General features: G+C 62.2%; 1 protein-coding gene across 3 annotated transcripts in view; it reads left to right on the top strand.

Moving 5' to 3' along the window:
- The window catches only part of MAD1L1 (mitotic arrest deficient 1 like 1), a 321,677-nt gene that overhangs the window by 276,368 nt on the left and 25,050 nt on the right, over nucleotides 1-20,259 (top strand). For all 3 annotated transcript variants that reach the window (XM_044232773.1, XM_044232774.1, XM_044232775.1), the window contains one exon: nucleotides 3,301-3,491. In XM_044232773.1, the coding sequence (XP_044088708.1) occupies nucleotides 3,301-3,491 (191 nt within the window). The remainder of the gene's footprint in view (nucleotides 1-3,300; nucleotides 3,492-20,259) is intronic.

The following is a 20,259-nucleotide window of genomic DNA, read 5'->3' as shown; positions in this document are numbered from 1 at the left end:
TTGGCACCCAGCCCCAGCTCCAGACCCCACTGCCCATGCCCACCTTCCACGCTCGGGCTCCTGGAGACAGTGTTCTCTCTTTGGCACCCACTTGTCCACTGGCCTTCCTTGTCCCTCATCAAGGACTCTTGGAGAGCAAAGGGCTGCTGAGGAAAGGAGGGGCAGGAGTGGCCTAGAGAGGAAAGACAGTGGTCAGGGTTGGGGGGGCATAGTCTCCCAGCCAGCGCAGCTGGAGACTAGTATTGAGGGTGGGGGTGGGGGCAGGACAGGGCTGAGGCTAAGTCTGGGCTGGGTGCAACCTCCCCCTGACTCTGGGGCTGGTTCCGGGCCTGAGTGCAGGCGCCCCAGGCACGAGGTCTCCATCCTGTCTGGTGGTCCCCGGGATGTGCACCCAGCAGGAGAGCTTTGGGGTGGGTGGTCCGGGCTCTCAGCAGACCCGATGAGGCCACTTGTCTGCTCTTCCAGCCCTGCCCACGTGTGGTTGCCACCAGCAGGCCCGGCACTGGGGATGGCTATGGCAGGGTACCTGCATGTGGGTGCAGAATGTGGTCCCCACAGGTCCTGGGGTCTCGGGCTCTTGATCTCTGGGACGTGGAGGAGCATCTCATGAGTGCCACATGCACAGGCCACCAAACCCGCCCAGAGGAAGGCTCCGCTCGCTCCCGAGGAGAGCCTGCATCAGAGCAATGGCATTTCCAAGGCAAAAGGCACATCTTTTATTTATTTAATCCAAACCATCATGTGAATTATTCATTCACGTTTATATAAGCAATTGAACGGCAGAGTAAGGGGGAGGTCAGAGCACCGTCTTTGCTCTGCCCTGAGTCACAGCCAGAACTCGCAGTGTCCCTCCTGAACACGCTGCGTTAAGGTGACTTCACCAGAGAGCGGCTGCCTCTCGCCTGACCCGCACCAGGCAGGCCAGGGTCAGAGCCCTCTTTAGACCTCTGATGGCCTGTGGGACCTTGCGGCAGCTCCCCCACCCCGACCCAGGCACCCCTGCTCTTGCCCGTCAGAGGGTGACAGGGGACTTACTTCATGCTATTGAGCAAGCTATGAGGGGTAGGGTGTGCGTGCTGCCTGGCGTGTGGTCCTGGCACCTGGGTGCCCCTCCCAGGGGCACCTGGCAGGTGGCCAGGCTCATCTGCTCCTGATCCGAGCCCTGTCTACTCGTGGGAGTCCATGAACTCTGGAAAGGGCAGCATTTTGGTGCCTGTGGACGAAGGGGCTCCTACCTTCTCCAAGGTCAGACTCTGTTATTACCAAGATTTAATTTTCCCTGTGGACATCTGCGATCCATTAAAGGCCGTGCAGCCTCTGACAGGGGTGAAATATTGCCTCAGAACCTCGGTCAGTGGATTTTCCCTGGTGGAATGGGCTTTCCTCCCGCTGGCGGACCCATCCTCAGTGGGCTGGCCGAGAGACACAGGGAGGAGTGTGGGGTCAGAGCCGCCAATTACCCCCTTGGATTTCATAGTCTGATTACTTGATTAATCCAGGGCTCCGTGCCCAAGTCCCAGTGGAGAGGCTCTCTGCTCCAGAAGGACAGTGTCCGCCAGGGCCATCGGCACCGTGTGTTGGATGGGGGGCAAGTGAGGGCAGGGCATGGGGATGAACATATGTGGCGGAGAGGCCAGAAGGAGCTGTGCTCTGGTAGCAGGGGGCCGCATTCAGAGCAAGAATGTGGCCTGCCCCAGGCTGCTTGCAGAGGCACGGGCAGTGCAGACGAGACAGAGAATCTGTGCTCACAGGCCTGGTACCACCTGGAGCATGTGAGGGGCAGGGGGCTGTCGAGAGCTTGGCCTGGGGCAGAAGGCCCTCCCTGTGCCAGGTGCCCGTGGCCAAGCACTTAATCCCACAGGCCCTTGTTTGGAAAGCAGAGAACCAGCACCCTCCCTGTGGCCTTGAGGCAGCCGCAGAGCCTATGGGAGCCTGTGTGGGGCTGTTGGGCTCCCTTCATCGGTGGTATGGCCTGAAGCAGGCCGCACTTCACTATGGCCCCTTAGGGTCCCGTGGGGTCCGGCTTGGTCCTTGTGACACCTCTGGAGACGGCTGTGTGCCTGACTTGTACCCAGGAGCTGCAGGGGGAGGGCCTTGAGGCTGCAGGTCAGGAAGGGCAGAGCAGGTACAGGGTCTGCAATGGGTTTCCCGCCCCAGAAGGCAGGCTTCCTGTCCCCTATCCCCGTCACCTCCTCCAGGAAATGACCCTGCCCACATCTGCTCATGTTAAGCTGTCCGACTGGACCACCTGCTCTCAGCCCCGCCAGGGAGCTGGTGGTTGACAGGCCTGGGCCTGGGTGTCGGTCTGAGAACAAGGGGCTGCCGTCCCCATCACGATGGGCAGGGCTCTGAGCTGGGCTGACCGGCTCTGAGGCTTGGGGGTTTCCCACCACGCCCTTGGCCAGGGGACTCCTCTCTGGCCCAGGGGCATCCCTGTCATCAGCTCCAGACAGGACCACTGGGAAGCTCCTAGTTTCAGAGTCTACACTGGTGTTTGAGGAGAGCCAGCCTCACTAATGAATGGGGGGTGGTGGTAACTGAGCTTTCATTACTGGGAAGGCACCATGGGTGACAAAGCCGTGGTAATTGCTGTGTAGCCTCCCGATGGCTTTGCACTTGACACAGCATCTTCTCCTGCATAGCCCTAGACCGTGGTGGGAGTGACGGGTGGGCCCAGGGGCCTCTGCCCTGAATGGTGCTGCTAGAGCCACATGGGGGCCAAGGGGGCCGAGGGGCCTTACTTTACCTTGTGAAGGTGGCCTTGTCTCCGGGTGCCAGGGGAACCCCAGGGAACATGGTCATGAGTCTCTAAGTCATCTCTTCTCAAAGACCCCCGTCCACTCGGCACTTTTCCATCCTGGCCCATGCGGGTGGGTGTCGGCCCCTTGGCAAGAACATGGCTGCAGATGTGTGTGGGGAACCAGGGCTGCAGGCCAGGCCTGTGTCCCCGGTCAGAGAGCGCTCCTGCCTGAGGGCTGTGGCCAGGGGCTGGTCCCTGTACCCCCCACGTCCCGACCCGGGCCAGCTTCCGTGTGCCCTGGTTGTCCTTCAGGAAGGGACCAGACCAGGGGTGGAATTGGGGCTCAAAGCCGGGAGGGGATCTGGCGTTCAGAACCCTGCTCTCCATGGAGGCACAAGCGCAGACTGCTTACAGCTCACGCTCTTCCTTCCCAGATAGCGCACACGCCGGGGCTCGCCGACACGGGTGGCCTGTCCAGCTTCCTGGACCCTCTGCCTGGAGTTCTGGCCCCCTGCTGCCACCCCGGCTTGTAGGCTCACCTCCTCTCCTCTCCCCATCAGAGCTGAGGAAGCAGGTGGAGAGCGCCGAGTTGAAGAACCAGCGGCTCAAGGAGGTCTTTCAGACTAAGATCCAGGAGTTCCGAAAAGTCTGCTATGCGCTCACGGGCTACCAGATTGACATCACGACAGAGAACCAGTACCGGCTGACGTCCATGTATGCCGAGCACAAAGCCGACTGCCTCATCTTCAAGGTAGGGCCTGCCAGGACCCGCCGTTTGCCCTGCTGGACGATGGCGTGTGTGCGGGTTCAGCCTCACTGTGTGTGTGCGCAGGGGCCCAAGCCAGGGGCATCCCCTGACTCTCAGCCACCCCCAGCTCTGCCCTGCCCCCTAGGGCCTCTTGCAGGAAGCACCAGGCCCTGATCTGGCTGTCTCTGGCTGTTGGCCCTGTGCGGCAGTCCCTGTGTGGCTGGGAGGGAGAGGGCAATCAGGCCCTGGGCATCCCACACCAGCCGTGCTCAGGGGACAGCTGGAGTAATGGGGTGAGGGTCCGTGCTGGGCCAGGGAGGCGCCTCAGGACTGGACCGTGGCCAAGGCCAGCGTGCTGCACTGCAGGACAGGAGAGGGACCTTCCCTCCGTGGGACTCTGTGGGACATGCACTCGGGCTTGCTGGTGAGGCCAGGGCTGGGACCCCCAGCTCACAGGAGGGCGGGAACTGCGTGACCCGTGTTGGCCCCAGACTCTCTCTCTGGAGATGCTGCCAGGGTGCAGTTCCGGACAGGACACGATAGGTGTCTGTGTAAACTGTCAGAAACGTACTTCACTCCTGTGTGATGTCCCGCATCTTGGGAGAACTCGGCATTGCTGATCGTTGTTTCATATCTTGTAGAAATACCATGGTTTCTTTTAAATGTTAAGTAAATTAACAAAGATGTACAATTTGCTCTGGGCAGCCACCACAGAGTGGAGACAGGCGGAAGTCACTGTCAGACCCCCAGGCCCTCTGCCATGCCCCCCACCAGACCCTCTGCCATCCCCCCCAGTCTGCCATACCCCCCTCAGACCCTCTGCCATCCCTCCATACCCTCTGCCATTCCCCTTCCCAACTCTCTGCCGCCCCCCCAAACAGTCTGCTATTCCCCCCAGACCCTCTGCCATCCCCCTCTCAACTCTCTGCCATCCCTCAGACGCTCTGCCATCCCCCCGAGCCTCTGCCGCCCCCCACCGATGGTCTGCTATCCCTCCCCACCTTCAGCTCTCTCCCATGCCCGAGGCCTGACTGTGCTCAGCACCCCTGCATAGGCATGTGCACCCTGTCCCAGCTCTGGCCAGGGCTTGGTGCAGCAGGGCCCCGCCAGGCTGGTGGCGTGCACAGAGTCTTTCCAGTAGCTTTGCAGAGTCCTGGAAGCACGGGCGCCTGCTCTCCATGCCCAGCCTTCAGGGCAGCTCCCAGCCCTCCTGAGCACCAGGGTATGGGGAGGACTGGCCGGAAGTAGGAGCCGTTTCTCTCATTTATCTATGGAAATCTTGGGGGTGGGTCCATGGAACGGGCCTGGTGATTTCTGTGTCCTTGTCTAGCTTCACTGCCTCTACACAGAGCAGGGGACCCAGGCACAGGACAGGGCAGTCCCTGACCGTTCGGCAGGGGGCACTTCCTCCTGTACTCTGCTCTCAGGCATTCCTCTAGATGCCCCGGTGGCCCCCGTGGAGGATGGCCGCAGGCCAGGCAGCTGAGAGACCACGACTAGTGGGTCAGGATCTCCTTTACCAAGTGCTGGCGCTGTGCGGCCTCCTGGGATGGGATGGGGGTGTGGGGGCGTCCCGGGAAACAGAGCCTAGGAGCGTACATGTGTGCACATGTGCATGGACATCTGCATGTGATAGGCACATGCACAGGCTCCCCCCTACCCAGACCCCCAGCAGGGCATCAGACCCCCATCAGGGCATGGAGGCAGAGTCTTCTCGTGCCTGTCACGGGGCCCTGCTGGTCGGGAGCCAGCCCAGCTCCTCGCGGATGGCTCTGGACAGGTGGGCTACCTGCCTCCCTGTGTCTTGGTCCCCTGGAAGTCCAGCTTTGCCAGGACACTGGTTTTCTTATCGTTTGCAGTCTCGTCACCCCCGTCACCCCATGGTGCCTGGTGCTGTGTGGGCAGGAACGGATGGTGGTGGTTTCTCATCCTGGCTCTTTAGAAAGGATGGGAAGCCATGTTGGGTAAAACAGAGGGACAGGGATCTGGGGCCAGCTAGGGGCCCCAGACACACCCTTCCTGCCCCGAACGTGCATCTCTCCCTTCAGGGCGAGGCTGTAAGTCCCCAGAATTCCAGCGTGGGCCCTGGGCCCTACATTGGACCCCTTTGTGGGTCTGACTGAGGGACTCTCCCCTCCGTTCTGCTGGTGAAGCCCACCCTGCCCCACCCAGCCAGTGTCCCCATCCTGCACGGGACACGAACCTGCCTCTTGGGCTCCCCAATGTGGCCGAGAGGGCCTGCCAGCCTCAGTCCCCCATCCCTCACCCCCAGGGCGACCCCGGCTCCTCCCTCACTCTTCCACTGAAGCCTCCCCTTGCTGCTCACACACACGCGGGCACCTGCTGCTCGGGGCACATCCACGTGGGGCCTTCTTCAGAGCTCACGGGCCACCCCACGGGAGGGGTTGGGTGGGGGGGGGTCTGTCCTCTTGGCTGGCTCAGCCTTCTGTCCACAGACATGCTCCCCAGTGTCCTGAGGGACGGTCCCCTGGCAAGGTGTGGCAAGGTGTGCCACACCTTGGGCAGTGCTGGGCAGGGCCTGGAGAGGTGGCTGCTCCTTGCATGCTGCAGGGCCCCAGGCTGCCTCCGTGGTGGCCCCGTCTCCCCCGTGACTCTGCCGGCAGGAAGTGCTGGGCTATGGGGAGCAGCTAGCCCGCAGTGGGCAGTCTCCGCAGACCCTCCGGAGGTGTGTGCGTGCATTCACATGCTCGGCCAAAGGCCTCCCAGACACCGACGACACTGAGCCTCTGAGCTTCCTCTGGGCCGAGGGCTGTGGGGCCCGTGGCTGGAGCTGCCTGGCCTGTCAGGAGTGCTCTAACCTGGCACTCTGATCGACTGCTGATCACCTGTCACCTTTGCCTGCTCACTGTCGAGGGACAGGATACCCCATCCCACCCTGTCCTCTGCCTACTTCCCTGCTCAGGGCCTGGCACGGGCAGGGTGCTCGCTGAGGACAGACAGATGGGGGAGAGAGTGTAAGAAGCTAAGTAGAAGGCAGACCGACCCTCTGCAGACACTCACTGGCTTCCAGGATCCCAAGAAGGGACGTGAGGGGCCCTGGAGCCCTTGGCAGGGTCACTGCACCTGTGGGACTCAGCTTCCCCATGCACAGTGGTGAGCTCAGTCTGGATGCGCCCAGGGGTCAGAAGGGCTTCACCAGTGCAGGGCTGCCCCTTCAGTGGGGCAGCAGGGCAGTCTTCTCCGTGGGCTGGCAGTCCTGAGCGTGAGAGGCTGCCGGACAGAGATGGGCCTGAGAGATGGAGTGGCCCAGCAGCCCCCATGCGGTGTTGGGGCCCTGCCACCTGGGGGCTGATGGCAGACTCCCGCGGCGGTGGTGGTGGAATCAGGCTGGAGGGGGGTCACGTTGAGGCATAGCCTTCTGGCCCCTTTGCTTTATGGTATTTTATTTTCCCAACAGTGATTTTTCAGGCAGGAAGGGGCCCGAGGCAGAGTTGGAAATAGCTGAGCACTGTCCCAGCTGAGCGGGCTCCGCAGCTGTGCGCCGCCGTGACTGAGGCTCAGGCTCCCCCGCGCGCTCTGTGCAAGGACACATGGTGCCAGCGGTCCGGACATGCCGGCGGTGGCACACACACACACACACACACACACGCACACACACCCCAGAGCAAAGCCGGCTCTCCCTCGTGCTCGTGCCAGTGCAGGGGCCTGTGAGCTCCCAGGACCAGCCAGAGCCCTGGTTTCTGTGGCCCGTCGTTCTGTGTGGCTGTGGTTCAGGAGCCCTCCTGCCTGCCTCCTGGAAGAAGGCCCTGTTGCAGGGAGGAGAGGAGGATGGTACGACGCAGCTGAGTCTCGTGCCAACGCCCTGTGCAGTCCAGCTGTGGACGGGGTTGCTGCGGCGTGTGGTGTCCTCTCGGCCTGGCCCTGGGGATGGCGTTGGGGCCGGCCGCTAAGGCAGAACCCAGCTTACTGGCCGCGGCAGAGTGGCTCGAAGGCTGCATAGCCACGTCCGGGGTTCACCTGCTGTCCTGGGGTCTCCCGTCTGTTCAGGGCACGGGACAGCGTGCGCCAGTGGGGGCTGGGTAGGACCGCAGTGCACATCGCAGGCGGGCCGGGACCTGAAACTCCAGAGTGACTCCACTCGCCACAGTGAGGGCTCTGGGGACGCGGGGACTGCAGGAACCCGCCAGGGGCCGACCTGCTGCCGCGCAGTGCTCCCTGGGAGTGTGGGCAGCACCCTTCCCGCACGCTTGCTTGTGTGGGTCCAGGCGCCCCCAGGAGAAGTCTGGCTCGTGTGGGGACATCCCTCCCCTTTGGGCTCTGCTTTTGGGGCTTGGAGGCACACGGGTGGCAGCCCGCTCCCCGAGCCTTGCCCCAGAGCTGTCTGAGGACCGCCTTGCCCCTCCCCTCTGCTGACCAGTGTTTGGGGATGGGGCTTCTTCCTTCGCTTTCACGTGTCTGGGTCAGCCGGCCTTCACAACCCCGCTCAGGCGTGGCCTCCCTGAGAAGTAGGCCCTGTCTGGGCTCCTCCAGCGCCTGCCTCTCCACCTGGCCCCTGGGAACATCTCTGCAGAGGCCAGGCCCCCTGAGCAGCTGGGCAGGAAGGCAGGCTCTTGAGGGTCCCAGAGTAGTGGAGACCGAGGTCAGGTGGCAGGCAGGGTGTTGGCCTCCAGCTCGCTTTATGCTGTGGGTCTCCTGGGCGGTGCACCTGCTCTGACGGGGTGCACCTCGGCTGGAGGCTCTGGCCTCTCTGGTGTGGGCCCAGAGCTTACAGTGGGGGAGTGTCTGCTAGATGGAGGTGACCCTTTGGGCTGCAGGGACGGCCCCTGTTGTGTTGTGAATGGTGCCAGACTTGGGGTCAGAGCTATGGAATGTGACTGTCATCACGCCTCCCCTGGGCAGTATGAGATATTCACAGGGCTTCGCCTCTGTGAGCCTCCCCTTCCTCTGTGTGCACCTGATGGCCAAGTCGGCCTCAGGGGTCCTCACAACAGGGTCCACAGACCATGCGTGGGAAGAAACCCGGCCCTCTGGACCGTGTGGTTCTTGGTGCTCAGCCCTGAGAAGATCTTACAGCATCACACACAGTCCCCGCAGGCGTGCGTGCACAGGGCTTGGTGCCTCTCCTGGGGCCAAGGCCGAGGTGCAGAGGGGACTCTGCGAGCAGTTCCCTGCTTCTCCCATAGAAGAGCAGCCTGAGCACCCATCAGAGATCACGTGTGTCCCACAGCTGCTGGAGGAGCCGCGGGGGCTCATACCTCGCTCCTACCGCGCAGTCATGACAGCGGGCTTTCTCCCTTGGGCGGGCGTGTGGGCCGCACTGCTTCTTGCTACCCCCTTGGGACCTGCCTGCTGGGCCCTGGCAGCCTCCCTGCACCTCCACAGACCTGGGGCCTGCCCCCTCTGGTCCTCTGCCAGCAGATGCCCGCTTGTTGGGCCCCAGGGAGGAGCAGAGCTGGTCCTGCGCAAGGTCGTCCGTTGTTGAGGGGACATAGGCTCAGGCTGAGCCCCCTGTGTCTGCCCAGCTTGCCCCCAGGAGGGACTGGGTGTATGGCTGCCACCGGCCCCACCCCAGTCCTCGTGGCTGTTCTGTCCCCACACCCTGTGCATGGTGTGGCCCTCACGGGCCTGGCTGTGGCTGGGGCCTGCGCAGGCCGTGCTGTCCCCTGACAGAGCTTTCTACTTTGTTCCCTGTGCCTGCAGCCTCTTCTGCTTGTAGGGCAGCCTCGTGAATCAGCAGAGCAGCTCTGCCGGCTGGCCTTGCCCCGTGCCCCATCATCCACAGAGCACAGCCTCCCTCCACCGCCCTGGCTCACACCAGCCCCATTGGGCCTGGCTGGCATCGTTGCCGGGGGACCCCTATCCGATGGGCAGAGACAGGCCAGCAGCCTCCTGTGGCACCAAGGACAGGGCCACCCACTGCAGAGGTTGCCTCACATGGGAGCAGTTGCTGTGGATCAGCAGAGGCAGGGAAAGGGGCCAGAGCCAGGCTGGGGAGATGTAGGGCTGCCCTGTCCGGAGGCGGGGAGGTTGGGCCAAGCAAGAGAAGGGATTTGGACAAGGCCGTGGTGAGGAGAGAAGCTCGTGCCGTGGGGCGATGTCCATGTGGCGTCATCTTGCTGGCACAGGCCTAGTGGGCCTTGCAGTTGCCACACCAACAGCTCTTGGCTAGAGGAGGAGGAAGGGGGGCTTCTGGGAGCAGCTGCCTGGGGACATGCCCCACTCCCCGCCGTGAGTTCTGTGCTGGTTGCTGTGGGCCTGATGGTGTGATGGTGTTCGGCAGCAGGAGGGTGTTCCCGCTGTCCCTGTGCAGTGTCTGGCTGACACAGGCCACTTCCCGTGTTGCTGTCTTCCCATGCAGGAGTCCCAGATCCTACGGCAGAAACGCCCCAATAGCAGGAGAGAGCGGGCTGAAGGGTGAGCTCGCAGGAACCAGTCCCAGCACCTTCACCCGCACACGAGAACATCCTGCCCGGGGCTGCTCAGTCCTGTTGGACACAGGGCAGGCATAGCCTGGCCTTGGTCCGCTGCGGCTCTCCTGTCCCCACCCGTGTGGGATGCCTGCCCTCCCCCACCAACCCCTCAGTCCCTTCCCTGCCAGCCTGCCCCCTGGGCACACCTCGGCCTGGAGCAGGCCGTTCTCCGATGTGCTTTTGGATTGCAGTAGGCTCTCCCATGAGCGGGCGGAAGAGAGTGAGGACCCGAGGCCATGTCCACAGAAGCAGCGTATGGGCCTGCCTCTCTGTGGGCTGGAGAGCTGGCAGGGCCATGAGAGCACAGGGGCTGACATCTGGGGACGTCTGTGGGCTGCCCCTGCCAGGCAGATGGGTGGCGTTCCTGCCATGCCCGGCGGCTGCTGACCAGATGATCTGGGTGGCCAAGGCGTGCTGTGTCTGAAAGCTTGGTGGGATCAGGCCAGCCCCACATGTAAGTGCCAGCAGTGCCTCTCGGTGGTCCCCTCCTAGCGTTCGTCTCCCTGAAGGTGACTTTGTGGAGCAGATGATTTACTGCAGTGCGTGGCTGGCTGCTGGGGCACCGCACAGATGCACAGGGACATCCCTGCAGTGTGGCCTGCAGGCCTGACGGTCTAGGGGGCACCAGGCCAGCCTGGGAGTCAGAACCTGGAGGCCTAGTCAGGCCAGGGCCTCTGCACCCTTCCTGCCACCGTGGCTGTGTGGCGACTTTCGCAGAATAGTCAGGACTCCAAGGTGCTGGGACATGGCCTGGTCTCACCCTGCATTTATGCATGAGGGGGCCAGCATCCCAGGTTGGGCCGTGACTGTCCAGTTGCTTCAAATCAGATCCTACAATCAGAGTTGGAGTATCCGTTTCTGAGCTGAGTAATCGTGAGAGAAAGGGGTTTGCTCTGTTTTCTCAGATTTTTAAAGGAGAGGAGAAAAGGACCCTAAGGGCCCTGAGACTTTGCTGGGTGAACCTGGTCTTCCGTCCCCACCTCCTAGTGGGGGAGCCTTGCCTGTTGGGGGATGTTAGGGGATATGGGGCGGCGGGAGCCGCCCTGCCTGGTGTCGAGGCTGCGGTGTGGTGTGTGGGCTGCCCGGCGTGGGGAGGGGGCTCCTGCTGGCTTGGGCAGAGAGCCCCTGACAGTAGAATGCGGCTGCTCCTGGGAGGAACACGGCTTAGTCCCACCAGCCCTCCTCCCTCGTGGCCCCCGGCTTTGCCCTCGCTTTGTGCGGATGGAGGCCTGGTTGCGGGAGGATGGTGGGTGAGCCTGGGCATCGATGCGGCCCCGCCAGGCAGTGGAGAAGTAACAGGGCTCCTGCGTGGGAGGCCTGGGGTGGGGGGGACGCTGTGCTGTTTCTCCTTCGCTCCCTCCCCTGACAGGCAGTCGAGACCACGCACAGGCTCCTGTCGGAAGAAAGCTACACGTGGAGCATTCCAATCTCCTGCTGTAACAATGAAGTCTAGATAGACACTTTAATTTGAATTTGCCTTTTTTGGGTCCCCTGAATTTCAAATAGAGTTGGTTTGAATACATGCTGACTTCAAAACCTCTCTCATTTCTTCAGCTGAGCAGGCTCAGGAATCAGGGTGACCTAGAGTGTCCGAGTAGTCGTGTGGAGTGCACTGTGGCCCCCAAGCCCCCTCTGCCCAGACATACATGTCCCTGGGGCCTCAGGAGGAGAGGCCAGGCTTATGCTAACCTGGATGATGCCCAAGCCAGAGCCCGTGCCTTCTGGTGTCCGCCCTCCTGGGGTTGGGGGACTGGCTTGTTTAGGGGGATTGGACAGCAGCTGGGATCCCAGGACACAGCCCTCAGTTCTGGATGAGGAAAGGCTCCCAACATTCGGAAGAAAATTCATGAACACGAGTAAAGAGCTGGCTGACTTGGTGTACAGTGCTGCCTTTCTGGTTACAAGACACATTCGGGAAAGGCTGGTGATCTCTTGGGATGATAGCTTCTTGCCAAGCAGATGGGCCATGTCCTTCCAGCAGACAGTGGGCCTTCACACTGTGATCAGCACAGTGCAAAGGAAGACCTGGTTTCAACTCCAGCAGCTTATGCAAAGGCCCTGTGGTCAAGGGGGCCCGGGTATCCTCAAAACTGAAATAAGGCTCTGGGGCTAGATCCCAGGGATTTTGGAGGGGGCCTGAGGGGAGGCAGATGAGGAGCAGGGCCTGGGGCACACAGCACCCTGGCGGCTAGGGCAGCATGTCGGCTCTCCAAGAGCATCAGGAGCTCATTCAAGAGATTTTAAGACAGGGGCTGAGGGCTTAAGCGGACTACTAGGGCGTAAGCACAGGAGCGTGAGGGGGAGGGGTGGTAAGCGGAGCGTGCAGTCCACATTCACAGCAAGGTGAGCCCCTGCCTCCCCTGGGGCCACCACCTGGCCCAGTGGTCACAGCCACAGACCCTCTACCCGACCTCCATCCTGTGACTCCTGCAGGCCTGGACTCATGCCTCCTTCCTCGCTGGTGGCCATGCTTGCCTGGTGGCCTCGCGGAGGCCTGGGTCCTGATTGTATAAGCAGCTGTGGGAACCCTATCCAAGTATAGCTGGGCCTGCAGGGAAACTCTCAGCCATGTGGGACCCCGTGTCCAGGGGTAGCGTGGGCTGGTCAGCGGCCCACTTCTGTGTTCATGTGTGTTTCCTGGTGAAGCAGGCCCAAAACACAGACTTTTGTCTCCCGCTCTGTTCAACGCCGGATTATGAGCATTTTCTACCCGGTTAAATGTTCATCCCAGTGACAGGCTCAACAGTCCCGTGAGGAACTGTTTGTGGTCCTGCCTTCATTGATTCGGGTGTTCCTTTGTGCTCAGATGGTTAGCCGGGTCCTCCCGTCCGTCTGCTGGTCTGCTCACTGTGGTAAGAGGGTGTTGGCTGGGTTGGGGGTGGGTGGGTCACACCTCCAGACGAGGCCCCCAGGAGATGCATTCTCCACTCAACCTCACAGAGGCCTGTCCCCCGGGGACATCCTTGTGCCTCAGGTCCCTAGGCAGCATCGCTGGAGAACCCAAGCACACCACAGCTCCTGTTCTTGGGGGAGAGCCAGGCTGGGAGTCAGTCTGGGTCTCTCACGCTCTGCAGACTGTCGGACTGTCAGCAGCCCCCTGAACACCACCACCTTCGTCTGCCACAGTGAGCGCCGGGGCCCACGAGGGGCTGAGCCCCCGGACACCCAGAGGACCTGCGAGGCTGGTGATCTGGCCTCGCCCTATGGATCTGGTCTCCTGGCCTTGTTTGCGGGATTTTTCTCTGTGCTTGCTTTGCTGTGGTCCCAGTGGCTCCTTGGGTTTGTGGTGTCATAGTTCACCAGATTCAAACAGCCCAGGCTGTCATTTTTCGTGTGCTGCTCCTATGCCTCTCCGGGAGCTCTGGCCCCACTCCCAGAAAGTCACTTGGTGTTGCTTGGCTGCGTGCTTGTGTTTCCGTGTCTCGGTTTCTGGATGGTCCCTGTCGCTCCGTCTTCCGGTTCACTGACCTGCTCTCTGAGAGCTGCTCATCTGCTGTGTACCTCACACGGTAAGTTCTTTGTCTCAGATGCTGTGTTTGTCATATCCAACCGACCCATTCAGTTCTTTTCTTGTAGGTCACCGTCACCCCCGTTTCGGTTACCTGTTCGCCTGTAACAAATCCCTTAGAGCAACAAGCGCCTGTCACGTCCCAGTGTCTGAGGGCCAGGGCCCCGCGAGTGTTGTGTCAGGGGTGCCCTTGGGCTTCCGCCCAGGCAGGAGGCTGAGGGGGCACACACATCCTGCTGTCACACCGTGCAGCTCCTGGCAGGAAGCTTCACGGCTCGCCACATGGCGCTCTCGGGGACCGCTCGATGCCTGTGGAGTAGGATGCGGTGACTTACGTAGCTTCGGATGGGGCCATCGCTGCTGCCCTCTCTGTGAGGGGACCGCATAGGAGGCGACTCTCCAGGGCGGGAGGGCCAGGAGGCAGGATCATCAGGGCCGCTCGCCTCATGCTCACCGTGTCCATGTCTTATGAACCAAGAACTTACTCGTCACTGCCGCGTTCAGGGCCTGCTGTGCTGATTGCCTCGTTTCTGGGCCTGTTCCTGTTGGCGGACATGTCTCTCAGTTACCGGTCACAGCCGCCTTTTCTGCGTGCTTCCTAACTTGCTGCACTTCCTGAACATGACGTGATTGAGTGTCTTCCTCTGATCAGCGGTGGCCTTTTTCTGGCTGGCAAGTTGGTCAACTGGCTCTTTTGGAGGCTGGTATTCAAGCGTGCTCAGAGCTCACTAGTTTGCTTTTATTCTCGGGCTGCTTAGATGCTGCTGCTGAGACCTTCGCCTTCCGGGGTCTCTGGTAAAGGCCTGGATGCCCACCAGAAACTCCTCTCTGGCCTGCGAGGCCCTGTGCACCCTGGGGGCCTTCCCAGGTCACGGAGTACTCCTGCTCTGCTCCGTCCTGTGCGGGCTCTGGCCTGCAGGGCCTGGCTCCTCAGGGCTGCTGGGCTAGCCACCCACCCAGTGAGGGGTCCCTCACGTGCCTCCTTTCTCTGGGGCTGCTGCAGCCGCTTGCCCAGCATCTACGCACAGTTGTGTGTATTTCATCTATTTTCTCTGGTCGTTTACCACATGAAGGCAGCTCTGATTCCAGTGCCCTGGTGGACGTCCCGGTTCATGTTTTAAGAAGACCAATCAGCCCACAGCAGGGTGGGCTCTGGGGGCTCCGATCACCCCTGAGATTACACACAGACACGGTCTGTCTCCGCACGGATCCCGCGTCTCCTTGCCTCTCCAGAAGTGCCGTGGGCCTGGGTGTCCAGAAGGTCACTCAAGGCAGGACAGTGTGCCAACAGACCGTCCCCACACATGCTCTCCCTGGCCGCACAGATGCCGTGGGCCCCGCCCTCTGGGAGCTGCGGCAGCCCGTCCCACAGACCTCCCAGGGCGACAGATGGGCCAGGGGAGTAGTGGCCTTTGCTTTCCTCAGGGGGGTCTGATCGTTGCTCTTTTCACTTCTCACTTGGGAAAATTGTACATGTATGAAAGTAAAGATCAGCATCGAGAATCCCCATGAGCCCCCAAAGCCTGCTGCCACCTGCTCCCCATTATTCCGCAGCAGCACTCAGGCTCTGTACCATCAGCTAGGACAGTCCGAGCACTTGGTGGGGGCACCGTGATAGCAGGCAGGTGCGGGGAGCGGAGGAGTCGGGCAGGAGGGCCTCATGGCACAGCGACGGGGCGGCACGAGGGTTTGGGCCAGTGCACGGGGCCCCATGGAGCGCGCGGGGTGGATAGCGGCGGACCGAGCTGGCCCTGCCCCCAGAGAGGGCACCGCAGTGCTGGCTTATGGAAGCCTGAGCAGCAGGCCGGGGTGAAGGCCTCCCTGTGCCCACCGTGCCTGCCCCACAGCCCCCCACGTGCACACACGAGAGCACAGCCCACAGCACATGTCGGGGCTTGAGTGGCTGCTGCCTGGCGGGTTTGGACCAAATAAGACTCTGCTGTGGACACTGGGCGCAGTCAGCTCAGCACCCCCGGCACCGGCCATGGAGCTGGCGGCTCCGCTGCTGAGCGCGTCCTCCCACCTCACGGACAGCGTCCTCCACTTTGTGTCTCACGTGGCATGTCCTCCGGGCACGTGCCAGGCAGGGGCACCGTGGGTCCGCGGCGTCTCCCCCCTTCTTAGGGGAGGACACCAGGCCTGGTGGATTGGGGCCTACTCTCATGACCTCGGTCTACCTTAACTTCCTCCTTAGAGGCTCCAGCCCCGAAGCTGGGAGGCACAGGCCAGCCCATGCAGCATGTGTCGCGCACTCATTCTGATCCGTCTGTGTGTGTGTGAACCGTATACCACCGGGGCACACGTAATCCGACGTACCCAGGGTCGTGTCACACCTGCTGGGGGTTTTCCTGGAGAGATCTCTGCTCTCAGTGAACTTTTCTTGCACTTGGCTCCCCCCGCCCCACGTGGAGAAGCCCCTACCTTTGCCCACATTCATGCTCTGAGCAGCCACGGAGTCTGTAAGACTGAGATTCAGACCTGCCCATGGTGTCCCCCAAACTGACCTGTTCTCCGTGGCAGTTTCCCCTTGGTCTGCTGGCTCCTGCTTCCCACAAGCCGTCAGCCTCAGCCACGAGCGCAGATCCCAGCGCAGGCGTGGGCAGGCCTGCCGTGTTGCTCAGAGCTGGGGTGCAGCAGGAAGGGAGGGGCCTTCCCCAGACAGGGGCCTGGTTACTGGATGCCTGGGGACCCGCCCGCTCGTACTTGCCCAGCCTACCTGCAGAGGAGGAGAGGCCATGGGTCCTCTCCTGTGGTCGTCACAGCAGGACAGAGACTGCGGGGTCCCGAGCCTTCTGCTCCTGGGCGGGTAGCAGGTGGCATGGCGTGAGATGTTCTCCCTAGGCAGCCCCATACCTGAGCTCAGGGCTCCCGCCGCATGGCTGCCTGCTGCAGCCCAGACTGGTCCATCCATAGCCTCCTTCAAACCCACTGGCGCTCCCTAGAAAGCAGATGCCTGAGCGACACACACGCCAGGCTCCCCAGGAGCCTCCGCCCTCTCCACTGGTGCCTGTCAGGGTTCTGCCCGACTCCTCACCACCCCCAGCGCATCCCCACTGACTCGCTGTGTCTGTAGCACCTGACACCTTCCAGGTGAGCGTTGCCTGTACCATCTGTTCCTCCCGGCGTGCTTCCTCTCCCGGGGCAGGTCCCCGTGTGTCTGTGTGCTCCCAGCCTTCACACCTGGGGCTAGGGACTAAGAATCTGCCGGTCTGGTGGGAGGTGGGGGCAGGCAGACAACCGGTTATGTTCTGGGTCCACATCTGCCTTCCTCCAAATCCCAGCCTCTGTGTGAGCCCATGCAAGGTGCCCTGGAGCTCTGAGGAGCAAGGGGATGTTGAAGTGGGCCTCGTAGGGACCCCAGGAACACAAGGTCCTCAACCTGGGGACCCTGTGTGCACAGCTGGGTGCAGGCATACCATGGCCAGGCCCAGGGCTGCCCCCATGGCAAGGTCTGGAAATGGGAGCAGTAGCCCGCCAGGAGTGGGGGGCCACCCAGAACTCAGGTGCAGCTGTTGGAGCAGCCCCCCTTCCCAGCAGCAAGGGGTGACTGCCACAGAAGCCGACAGCGTGGAAACGTAGTCATGAGCTAACGGTGATCATGTACAGCTCCTTGTGGCTCAGGGGAGGGATGCCCAGGGCAGTGAGTGATGCCCACAATGACAACCTCAGCCTAGGGCTGTGCATTCCCTGGCTGGCCTGGGCAGCATCCCAGAGCACCTGTGTCCAACAAGGGCCATGGCTCTGGTGGCTAGACCCCCAGGATTCTGGATTTGGGAGAACCATGGGCACGTGTGCATCATGATTGGGATTGAGGGGTCACAGCCCTGTCCCCATAGGCCTTACTGCTGACCGCATGGGGCAGGAGGGTGCCTGTCCAGTTTGGCGGCGTGGTACCTGGGCCAGCTGTTGTCTCACCACTGGCTGAAGGTCAGCGGGGCCTCCAACAGTTGACCCACAAAGGGTGGGCTTCATGTGGCCTCGCCAAGGGGCCACAGGGGATGGGGCGCCGCTCTAGTAATTGGCCACCAGCCCTCAAGCCGGCCCCCGGTGGCCACTCAGCCAGGCGGCCGCTCTGGCTCCCGGACCAGCCACCCATCCTCAGCTTTGGCACCTGTGAAGGGGTGGCCTGATGACGCCCAGCATGGTCTGCAGAGCGGAGGCAGGCCAGGGCCGTGCTGGTTTCTGCACCTGTGACCGGCTCCCTGAGTCCCCCCTCTGCTGCTGGGAGGGGTTATGTGTGGTCAAGTTGCCATCTCCAGGGTGGCGTTGACGTCTTGTGACGGAAGCCGGAGGAGGGGACGTCAGAGCAGCACACAGAGCAAGGTCTCCGCCAGCCTCACGCGTCAGCCACATGCCTGCTGCCTGCGCCTGGCTGCCCGTGTTGGAGTGCCAGCCCCACTGAGGTACCTGGCCTCGAGAGTGCGGCCGGGCCTGGCAGCCAGGTAGAGAGAGGCCCTGGCCAGCCCCACAAGCCAGAGGGCAGGGCCACGGCTCGCAGGGAGAATCATTGGTACTGGCAGCGGTGGACACCCTTAGGCCCCCCCGGCTCAACCACATGCTGCAGGGGTGACCCTTCAGCCAGGTGGCCACACGCCGAGGCCACGGAGGCTGGGAGCAGGCCCTCTGACGGCGGGAGGGGTGAGGGGGCTCCCCTAGGTCTCTGTAGGGGCACTGATGCCCCTCCTGACCTCCTGGCATCCCAATAGTGGGGTTAGGCTTTAGCCTGTACATCTAGGCATGACACATCAGTCCATAGCAGACACCCCCAAATCGGTCTGATGTGTTTCCCCCCAGGACCCTCTGCACCATGTGAGCCAGAGATCAGCGCCACTGTGACCGGTCACTGTTTCTAGGTCCTTTGTGTCCAGGCCCTGGCACCCCAGAGCACCCATCTGCATGGGGTGTCCCCAACACACCGAGGGTGGGCTGGCAGCTGAGTGCACAGCGAGCCCTGCCTAGTGTGTCCTCCACGCGCAGATTCAGCTCTCTGCTCCACCACCATGGCCGTCAGCACTGTGCGAGCTCTTTGTGCGGACACAGGCCAGGGCTGGAGAAGGGTCCTGAGCGCATCAGAGGGGCAGCCGTGTCGGGGGGCTGCTCACAGCACGGGGAGGTCTCATGGACACATCGCCTTCAGCATTGGCTGTTGAAGGCAGACGGGAGGGCGTGGCACAGGATCAGAGGCCAGGGAAGCCCAGGCTGTCCTCAAGAGCTGCCAAGCGTTGGTGGGAGGGGGAGCCTGAGCGAGGAGCCACACGGATCTGGAAGGTTCTGGCTAATTCGGTCCTACAGGAGGTGGGGCTTTCATCCCAGTTCTGCCACTGCCCATCCCCTCAGGGCCACAGAAGGGTCATGAGCCTGACTTAGAAGAACCAGGATGGACCCTTCGGCTCACCCCTACCCCTTCAGGTAGGGCCACAGAGCAGAACAGCGCCCGAAGGACTTAGACCGAGAATTTCTTCAAGCAAGTGTCGCTTCTCCTTATGGGAGGTGGTGTCTTAACTGTGTGATTCTTATCTGGGCAGTGCCTTTCTACATGGGTGGAATTCTGTCTTCATTAGTGACTGGTTTACATCGGGAGCTGATGGCTGGCCCGTGCTCACACCCCATCCGCTGGCCCTCAGTGAGGGGCTTTTGTCCATGACCGCCCTTTACTTCTGTTCCCTACCGCAGTGCTAGGGACAAGGAACAGCCAGGGCAGGGGGAAGAATTGCGGTTAGGGCCCCTCTCGGGGTTCGCCAGGCGCTGGGGAATCACAGATTGGAGGCCACACATCTGGGTCCTGCTTCAGTCTAGGTGACTGTTAACAAGTCCCAAGGGGCCAGATCGGGCGCTCGGTCCCACCTCCCTTCTAGGCCTCGCACACAGGTCCGTCCCCCCAATATTTGTCATCCTGCAGCAGCAGCCCCCGCCAACCCCACCAGCGGTACCCCCGGCTGGCCCCTGGCGCCCGTCACAGGGGTGCCTGTAGGAGGTGCTATCACGCAGCTAGGCTGGACCAGTGGTCCTGGGGCGCTTGTGGGTCCCTGGAAGCCCGCGTCTGGCTCCTGGAGCCACCCAGCCAGCAGCCTGGGCCTGGGCCTCTGTGTCTGAGTGGACGTGCAGGCAGGAGGGCTGACGTGCTAGAGCCATTGCCCCGTGTCCCTGCGGCCCATCTCCGCGTCTGTGGACCCCGCGTCTCTGAGGCAGCCGGTCCTGATTAACTGTGCAAACGTAATTAGTTCACATCACAGTTTGTGGAGGCTGTTCCTCAGAGAGCTGGTGCGCACAGCTTCTGGTGACCGGGAGGGCCAGCTTCCTGGCGTGGCACTGGTGTTAACCCAGTGCCCTGCTCAGGTCTCCACTGTCCCTGAGTCGAGTCATAAAGAGCCACGTCTTCCTGTCTGCCCCCACCCCCACACCACCACTGTGAATAACACAAAAGCCGCTTTCCCAAGGAGAGTGCCAGGCGCGTGGGGCTGAGCAGGCAGGGTGTCCCGAGATCTCCATAGCCCTGCTGCCCAAACTGGGCACCATGGAGCGTGGCACCTGCCACCTGGTGGCCTGGGATGGCCAGGAGCAAGCTGCCTCACTGTGGGGGCATCTCCCCTCCTCGCTGTCACTTCCACTGCCCGGCTGGCCACCAAGGTCCCGGGCAGAGCTGGGAGGCCGGGGAGCTGCCCCAGGACGGCCCTCCCGGTCACTGCTCTTCACTGACTCTGTCCCCCGGCCACCAGGCAGCCCAGTTACTTGTTCCGTGGCCCCACGCCGTGCTGCACTCTATCTCACTCACCCGCCCTCTCCCTCTGGTATGGCCTCTGGAGCAGGGCCAACCCCAGGCAGGTCTCCCCAG

The sequence above is a fragment of the Neovison vison genome, chromosome 14, assembly GCF_020171115.1.
Source record: "Neovison vison isolate M4711 chromosome 14, ASM_NN_V1, whole genome shotgun sequence".
In the NCBI taxonomy this organism is placed as follows: domain Eukaryota; kingdom Metazoa; phylum Chordata; class Mammalia; order Carnivora; family Mustelidae; genus Neogale; species Neogale vison.
This window is presented reverse-complemented; position numbering and strand designations above follow the sequence as displayed.